The following is a 9,594-nucleotide window of genomic DNA, read 5'->3' on the forward strand; positions in this document are numbered from 1 at the left end:
TGAACTTAATCCTTTTCTAAGAATTTTATTAGATCTATATTCACATTGGTTAGCTGAGCCAATGACATCAAGTATCTTAGAAACATATAAATTCTGCAATAAATTTCAACTCTAAAATTTATAAGAATCTTATAAAAAATAGTTGATTAACATGACCACACAATCTTTTAGTAACGTAAAACTTTTAGAAATACTTATAAATTCTGTAAAGCATACTATAAAATGATGAAAGTAATAATAAAAGGTTCAGAAGATATGAGATTCAAATTGTTATAACATCATATAAAATAATCAAATGAAGACAAGTTTTGATAAAAGACTCTTGTTATCCAATTGGCTCAACACATGTACTCTTGTTGTGTCCTTGCTGCCCACATCTGCTGCATTTGTAACCTTTGGGTGTTGATTGGGATTTGGAACGGTATTTTCCATACTCCCACGAACTTGGAATTCTTTTTTTCTTCCTTCTGCCACTAGGAAAGCGAGTAGATGGAGGGCGACAAACAAATTTTGCTACATCTAAGGGAATATCCCAATATGCTTTATCACCAACAGGATATATGCTTTCTGAATATGCTTGCTTAAACCTAATTAGATCAAAGATACAACCAAGAAGGAAAAAATGTAAAACAAGTGTTAAAGAATAGTATTTATAAAACACTATAAATCCGATAATCTTTATAAACATTTATAAACATGACTGAGAGAACGCACCTTTCATTGGAGAAAAAATCATCGACATAATCATTTTCATGTTTATTTCCAGCTTTTGCAGCGGCAATAGCATGAGCACAAGGAAACTTCTCGACATCAAACACCAAGCATGAACAATGCCTGTTTTGAAAATTCACCACTTGATCTCTTGTATCTCCCTTAACCTCATACTCTAAATCATTGATTTTGGAAACCTCAAGCCAGCGAGACTTAAGATTATATAACTCCTTCATCTTTTCCCCTACTTTGAATGTGGAGAGGTGGATATGACGAGTTCCTTCCTCACGACGTTCAGTGAACCACCTCGTCATGATCATCCTAATAGTGTCAAAAAGACAAACTATTGGATACTCACGACTCTCTTTCAGCAAAGAGTTAATTGATTCCGCCAAGTTTGATGTCATCATGTTGTAGCGATTGGCAAGAGAATAAGCTCGCGACCACTTCTTGAAGTCCGCTTTACGAAGATACTCAGCTACTTCAGGGTCTGACGCCTCAATTTCATCAAACAAATAATGGAAATCTCCCTTGGTGTACGCATACGCAGCCTCAACAATCAATGGGATAAGTGTTGTACTCTTAAACTTGTCCAGGACATTCTTTTCAAAATGGAAGATGCAAATACCATGGTGAGCAAGAGGATAATGCTGCACGATCAGAGATAAAAACCAGATCCTCCTCGTCAGGAATGATGGTTTTCATACACGTCATAAACCAACTCCATGAGGCCTCATTCTCAGAATCAACTATAGCAAAAGCTATAGGATACAAGTGAAAATTACCATCTTGTGCTGTCGCAGCAAGTAGAGTTCCTTTATACTTTGATTTCAGATGTGCACCATCAATAGAAAGTACCTTCCTCATCAGCTTAAACCCTCTGATAGTTGGACCAAACGACAAAAATGCATATTTGAATTTCCCCACAGAATCAACTTCAATAAAAGTCACTGAACCTGGATTCTTCTCTTTAAACATGTGAAACCAGCTGGGCAAAGCTTCAAAACTGTCATCAGGAGTACCCCTAGCCAGATCTTGGGCATGCTCTTGACACCTCCAAGCCTTTGAATATGAAATCACAACACCATGATCATCCCTAGCTTTGTCTATGATGTGTTTAGGCTTCAACCCAATCTTTCCTCCTTTATAACCATTGCTGATCATACTTCCCAACATTTTTGCAGTAGCTTGCCGATGGTTAACACGTCTCAGAGAAGTGTCACATGTATGCTTAGAAACATAATTGCGCACAACAAAACTCTCAGATTCTTTAACTGATTTCGCACGAAAATCCCAACTGCATTTTTCATCCACACACTTAAGAATATAACGTTGTTTGTCTGAATACTGTGTGGAGAACTCAAAGCCTTGACTAACAGCATGCAGCTTCAACTTTGTGCTCATTTCCTTTTTATCCTTGAAAAACTTCCCGCAGAACAAATCATTATCATCATCGCGTTGATTTGCAAAACAAATTGGTGACAAGATTTCCGAATGGGAATGTGAATCCTCTCTCATGCTTTCTCTACCACGTCTACTAGAAAAAGATGACAATTTTGACTTTTCAGATCCATATACATCAGGTCCCATTGAGTGCAATCCTCTCTAAAACAAAAACAATTAGAAAAACAGTTAGAAAATATAATTTATAACACATTATAAGATACTGATATATTCACATCAACAGAAAGTTATATGTACCTTATTGCCAATAACACCACTAGAAGGAGAAATAGGAGTATCTCTTATACGAGTATGTTCTATACCAGAGACTTCGTCAACTCTATGAATGTTGTTGCATTCACTGTCGGGGTGTGTGTGTTTTCTTCTCTGCAAAAGTAAGCATGGATCTATTAAGTTTTATAAAGTATTATAAAATAAATTTTTTATTTAAAACAACATCACAACCAAAAATAGCTGGAAATACAAAATTAGCTCACTAGTAACAATACCTCTTTGTAGTATTCCATTAAATCCTAATGTCTAAAACAATATATAAGGCATTATGATTACGAACGTTAAGGTAAGACTTTTGAAAAGTACCTCAAATGCGTTACTACTTCCAGCAATAGGTGAATCATGAGTACTGGAAATTTCATCACGTGTCTGCATCATGTTTGATATAATCAATGGCGATATTTGTGCTTTTCTCTGAAACATAAAAAGAAACAAAACATAAATGTAATAGTGAATCTCTATATTCATGAGTACTATAAACTACCTTGAAGAATAACTGATAACGCTTATAAACAGAAAACGCTAGCAAAAGAATTTCATGTGGTTACCTTAATAGTTACACATAGATGAATGTCTGCATTCTCTTGAAGTTTGTTAATATATGACGTTACTTGACGATCATTCCTAATAAAAACTGGAGGAAGTTCTTTTGTACCAAAGTTTAATTTGGAAGGTGAGAGATAGCTAAGATTTACACTGTTTTTGTTGTCATCGATCCCAAAATCTTCTAAAACAACCCCAATCAAATCATTGTAGCTGATATCTTCATGAATCATACTAAAAGAACATCCTCTATCAACATCGATTGTGAAATCCCAATGAATTCCATTTATTAGCTTCCATTCTCCACATACAGAACACACTTCAATCATTATAACCTGATTATAAGAAAAATAGGGATCAACATCAAAAGGATTGCAGTCAAACTCACTTAGCTGTACAACTAACCTCTTCAAGTATAAGAGAAGTCTAAATGAGATGATAGAAAAGATGGTGTTAAGAAGCCAACTCTGCAACTTTTATAAAGCTTTATAAATCTGTAATTCTTTGATAGCACAAACCACTTCTTGTTCAAAGTCCTTGTTGCTTCTTCAAACAGCTCACCAAACTCTTTGATCTTCAAAATCTGAACGCAAACCAGCAACATATAATTTTCATCTACCTACTTCAAAATACATCAATTCGATTTAGGTCTTTAAATAGATTCAATTAAAGTTGGAATTCAAAAACACTTACAAATCTATCTCTGATTTTGTCGATTATCCTGTAAGTGTTCACCGGAGCAAATCTTCGATCTCGTCGGATTTTGTCGGAGTAATTAGATTTACGCAAGAGAGTCGTTGATTTCGCCGGAGAGAAGCAGGAGCATCATCGATCTTGTAATTGTTCACCGGAGAATCGTCGATCGTCGCCGGAACGTCTTTGATATCGTCGGAATTGGTCACCGGAGAGAAGTCGACGAACACGGGAGAGAAGAGGTTTGATTTCGACGAGAAGTTTATATAAGATTTTTAAGGTTTTCTAAAAGTTTATAGTTAGGGGTACAATGGTATTTTGATCATTAAAATTTTGGTGGTATAGTTGGTTAGGGTAAACTTAAAAAATGGTATCATGAAAAGTGTATTTTTAGCAATTTCCCTTGACTCAATAACCTCCATTAAGTGTAATTTATAAAATGTCTGCTTCATTTACATTATTAAACCAATAATTGTAATGCATTATATTTGTTTTTGTCCCTTTAAACCTGCATCTTCTCTTTATTAGCTATGTTTTTTAGGTTTCTTATGTTGTTTAAAGTGTTAAAACTTTTATTTGAAATTTTTCATTTATCATACATCACATTATATAATTAACACTTAAATCTACAACTAATAAACACACAGAAAATAAAAATATTCACATGAAACATATTTTTCAATCATTCATTTGTCATTTATGCTAATGGAAAAAATTGGTACAATACCTATTGTACTTTTGGAATTGCAAAAGATAAAAGATACAAAAAACAATTACCTTAATAGATAATATATGAATATGGTCTATATAAAAATAAGCTTGATTATATTTTTGTAAACAAAGCATTCATCTACTTCTATTATTGAAATATAAAATTAAACCATCCATTATATTTAAGAACAGAAATTGAATGCACTCTCAAAATAGCATTTGTAGGTCTATTGTTAATATTGATGGCATATTTTTAATCATGAGGTACAAGTATTAACAGATCTTAACTATTAGAGAACAAAGATTTAATTGAAAAATATTATATTAAATTAATATCAAAATTTAATAAAAATTGTACATGAGTTTTAAAAAATTACAAAATTAATTAGATACTTAAAAGGTTTATTTAAGTAAAAATGAAATATACATTTGTAAATTATATATAATTATTAAATTAATTAAATATTTAAAAGGTTTGTTTAAGTGAAAAACAAAATATTCATTTATATTTTAAATAAATAGAATGTATATTTACAATAAAAAGATTTGAAAAGATTCGGATGTAGTTAAGAGAAAATGTAGGAATATCTATTTGATTTGTTTGCTTAGAATAATTCAAATATGTATACACACATTATTAAATATATTTAAGTAATAAAGAAATGATAACTGATTTTTAGTTAGGGTTCATTTTAAAAAAAAATCACATATGAATCAAAGTTGTGACTTTTGTTCAAATAGAATAGATTCATAGTTTATTGGTAATATGTTGCTTATGCATAATTATACTAAAAAGATATGAAAATATAAAAATAATAAAAATATCTAAGAGTTGGTGAATTAGGAAGAAAATAATGAGATATTTAGGGGGAAGTAGATATGATTTTTTCATTTCAAATTAGTAGATAGGTTTCAATTTATTTTATAACTTTCTTTTTATTGTAAGATATTTTAGTCTCAATATTAAAGTAGAAGTATTCTATTATTTTTGATTGGTAGTTTTTTACTTTCTTTTAAACGTATGATGTTAGCTTTGTTTCCATTTTATAAGCTTAAGAGTTTATAAAGCCAAAATTACTTTATTTTCACTTATAAATAATTTATATACTCTTATAAATTTTACATAAAATATCAAGTTATTAAATTATGTTTAAACATGTTTATATGATATTTAAATTCTTATAACTGTACATTTATGTGATTATAAGATTATTTAAATGGTTATAAATAATTTTGGAAGAGTTAAAAGTAATTCTTATAAATGATACTTTATTTTAATAAATGATTTTATAGTGATTTATAAATCTTATAAAATTATTTTGAAAGCCCTTATAAATGGGTTTATAAATCTTTAAAAATAATTTTATAAAGCTTTTACAGTTATTTTATAAATTTTCATAAGTAATTTTATAATCTTTACGAACGGAACTTTTTATAAATGTATAAATTTTATAAATTATTTCTAAATTAGATATGGTATTTTATTCCTATAAATTATTATTTTAAAAAATTGCAAAAAATTATAAATATTTTTATTGCTAGAAATGAATTGATGATAGACTATGTACACTTTTCTTAATTTTATAAGTAGTTTTTATGGGTTTTTTGTATTAGATATTTGGTAACTGTTATATATTGGTTCTTAAGTTACTTTATCTCTTGATTAAAATAAATGAACAATGAAAAATCTTTGTCCAATTAAATTAAAACAAATTTCTGTAATTTCACAAATGAGCTACACTTTAGCAAAAGTCAATTAAGTGGCTTCTTAATTAATATATAATATGATTAAATCAATTTAAAGATTTTTTAGCATTAAAAACATAATACTACTAGATGATAACATGCGTCATGCGCAGAGTAAATTTTTTTGAAATATATTATACTTAAATATCATAAAAATATATAAATTTTGCTATCAATAATATTTTTACATTTGATAAGGGGACGGCATTCGAGTACCATTTGTTTCAATTCATATCCTTGCCGTTTTGGTTTACTTCAAATCTTTGGGGATTTGTTTCAGGTTTGAATTCGGATTACCTATTTATTTTTTCGTTCAAACATTAAAGTTCAGATATACATTAAATTTTTCAAAATATATAATAAAATAATACATAGCATATAAATTTGAATAATGTATTTCAAAATACTTAAACTTAACATACAAATTGGTGTAGCTTAAATATTTTGTTAAGAAATAAATAGATATTTTAAGTATTTTAAGTATCATTTAGCTATTTTAAATATGTACTTATAACTATTTGTATATATATCCAAGTATTTTTTTCAACTTTAAGACGTCTTATATATTTTCTATATTATTTTATATATTAAAAAATAATTAATATATTTAAATACGTAAATCTGGTTTTGATATATTCGGATACCCAAAATATTTTGATTTGGATCGAGTTCGGCTTCAGTTTTCTAGATACCAAAATTTTGAATCCATTCAGATATCTAACCAATTTTTGGTAAAGTCTAGTACTATTCTTTGGATCGACTTTGGTTAGGTTTTTTGGATTCAGATTTTTTTCCAACCCTATGTTTTTTTATTGTGACAAAATTTTAAACAAAAATGATGATGGTTCATATTGATTTTGGGTATACAATAATTTTTAAGCCAAAACATATTTTACTATGTACTTGACCCATTTAATTTATCATTAAAAACTGTTTTATGTCCATTTAAGAAAAACAATGGGCTGAACTTTAAAAAATGTTACCATTTCAGATTGTCAATCGACACTTTCAAATATTCGTTGTCGGTGTTGTGATGAATAGAAAGGGGGTTAAGGTTAGGGTTAAGAAAACATTTTTTTGTGTAATCCATGTTTTTGTTAGGTGATTTCAATAACTTCTAAATAAATCTTACTCTCTCAATCTCTTGTAAAATTTTGGAACAATATTAATTAATAAAATCTTACAATTGTTAGAGTAATCAATTGTTTCTCAATTAATATATAGGAGATTATAGTAATCACGTAACCAAAACAATTCCTTTTGTTTATTTACAATATATTTATGGTAAATAAATCAAAATAATAATTTTACTTATTTTATATGGTATACAATTATATTTCAAATATATTGACATAAAATAGTTTATTTTAATATAAATATTTATTATTAAAACTTTCTACTCATATGGTTTCATTAACATTTGTATATTTGATGTAACAAAAAAATTAAACCATTAATCTCAAAAATTTTGATATGGTATTTTTTTCGATGCAAATTTCAAAAATAAAAAAATATTAAGGTCTCAATACTCTTTCAATGCAAATTTAAAAATTAACATATTTATGTATTTTTAAATGGTACATAGTTTAATTTAAACTATATATATATATGAATATCTATTAAATAAAAATCATGTTACTATGATTTTATGATCATTTGTATCTTGTTATAACAAAAAAAATGAAGTCATTGATCACAAATTTTCAAATGAATTTTTAATATTTGGTAATTTAAATTCGTTAAAAATCAAAATATAACATATAAGAAAAAATCTAATTTTTATTATATAGTTAATATGATTGTTTAATTTCTTTTAATAATATAAAAATTAAACAAAATGAAGAAGAATACAAAAATTGTTATCAAATCTTTATTATTCATAATCATTAATTGTCATATATATGATAATAAGATTAGGTAACTCGGTAGCTTTTATTTAAGAATATAATACACATTTCTTATATTTTGGGTTACTATAATGTTTCCTACCCATTAGATTTTGAACCAACATTTTTTTCAATTGATTCTTAAGCTGTCACATAAGATTGATTGACATTTTAATTAACTAACAACTGAGTAAGGTTCTTTTGTAATTATTACAGATTACATATTATAACTTTTTAAATGTTTCTCTATTAATATATAAGTATTTCAGTTCTTGGTAGTTTCATTTTGTAACAATTACATTTACATAGTCAAATAGATTTAGCATTAAATATAACTTTACAGTCAAATCCCCTAAACTATATTTGCGAAGTGATTTGCCACATGTCGTCTCTAGAATCACTTTTACAAAAAAAATGATGACATGGTTACTAAGATTGATGACATAGCTTATACTTAAATATGACATGGACATTTACATTTATTACTGATAGTTACTTTTGGTAAACTTTATAAAATATAACAATAATTCATACATTACATTTAATATTGATTTATATTTTTGGTAAACTTCTTAAAATATGGTAATAACTCATAAATCATCACTACAATAAATATATTCAAAGATGCATTAAAAATTTCGAAATTTTATTTTAATTTTAATTTTATAATTATACAATTTTTATTACTAAATTTTTTTACATCTTTTTAAAAAATTAATAATTTTTAATCGTAATATCATTAGTTTCTTTTTGATATCTACAAATTTTATAAATATTGTTTAGTTTTAATTTTTGATAACTATAAAATTTTATATGAATTTTTTAGTAAGTGATTTGCCACATGTCGTCTCTACAATCATTTTTACAAAAAAATGATGACATGGTTACTAAGATTGATGACATGGCTTATACTTAAATATGATATGGACAATTAAATTTATTACTAATATTTAATTTTGGTAAACTTTATAAAATATGACAATAATTTATACTTTACATTTAATATTGATTTATATTTTTTAGTAAACTTCTTAAAATATCGTAATAACTCATAAATCATCACTACAATAAATATATTCAAAGATGCATTAAAAATTTCGAAATTTTATTTAATTTACTTTTATAATTATACAATTTTTATTACTAAAATTTTCTACAACTTTTTTAAAAATTAATAATTTTTAATCGTAATATCATTAGTTTAAATTAATAATTTTTAATCGTAATATCATTAGTTTCTTTTAGATATCTACAAATTTTATAAATATTGTTTATTTTTAATTTTTGATAACTATAATTTTTATATGATTTTTTAGTAATTTTATACAAGTTTATTTAATACATTTAACCAAAATAAATAGATAAAAAAATTATCTAAGATTTGAATTTTAAATATATACAAATATATTCTTAAAATATAATTTAAAATAAACAAAATTATTTTTCTTAATTTTATGCTTAACTAAATCAAATTTATATTAAATATTAGCCAAAATAATAAAATGTATAATATTAATAAATTTCATTTTTAATATAATTTAAATTAAAAAAAAATTATCACTGCACA

The 9,594-nt window shown here is 26.2% G+C and overlaps 1 protein-coding gene across 1 annotated transcript; it reads right to left on the reverse strand.

Moving 5' to 3' along the window:
* Positions 1 to 181: 181 nt before the first annotated feature.
* On the reverse strand, positions 182 to 3,863 carry LOC108850331 (uncharacterized). Its single transcript, XM_018623885.2, has 7 exons — positions 3,685 to 3,863; positions 3,397 to 3,574; positions 2,997 to 3,326; positions 2,755 to 2,862; positions 2,413 to 2,541; positions 715 to 2,316; positions 182 to 587 (listed from the first exon to the last, which is right to left on the reverse strand). Exons 3-6 carry the CDS (start codon positions 3,318 to 3,320, stop codon positions 1,318 to 1,320), a joined length of 1,560 nt encoding a protein of 519 aa, XP_018479387.2. The 5' UTR covers positions 3,321 to 3,326; positions 3,397 to 3,574; positions 3,685 to 3,863; the 3' UTR covers positions 182 to 587; positions 715 to 1,317.
* Between the last annotated feature and the right edge of the window lie 5,731 nt (positions 3,864 to 9,594).

Source organism: Raphanus sativus, chromosome 4, assembly GCF_000801105.2.
Source record: "Raphanus sativus cultivar WK10039 chromosome 4, ASM80110v3, whole genome shotgun sequence".
Lineage (NCBI taxonomy): Eukaryota > Viridiplantae > Streptophyta > Magnoliopsida > Brassicales > Brassicaceae > Raphanus > Raphanus sativus.

What these genes read in the sequence shown, in the direction of transcription:
- LOC108850331 (XM_018623885.2), bottom strand. Translation starts at nt 3,320, where the DNA reads ATGATTGAAGTGTGTTCTGTATGTGGAGAATGGAAGCTAATAAATGGA. An exon ending in ATCTATGTGTAACTATTAAG is followed by an intron (nt 2,863 to 2,996) that starts GTAACCACATGA and finishes TTTATGTTTCAG; the next exon opens with AGAAAAGCACAAATATCGCC. An exon ending in GTGGTGTTATTGGCAATAAG is followed by an intron (nt 2,317 to 2,412) that starts GTACATATAACT and finishes TTTTTGTTTTAG; the next exon opens with AGAGGATTGCACTCAATGGG.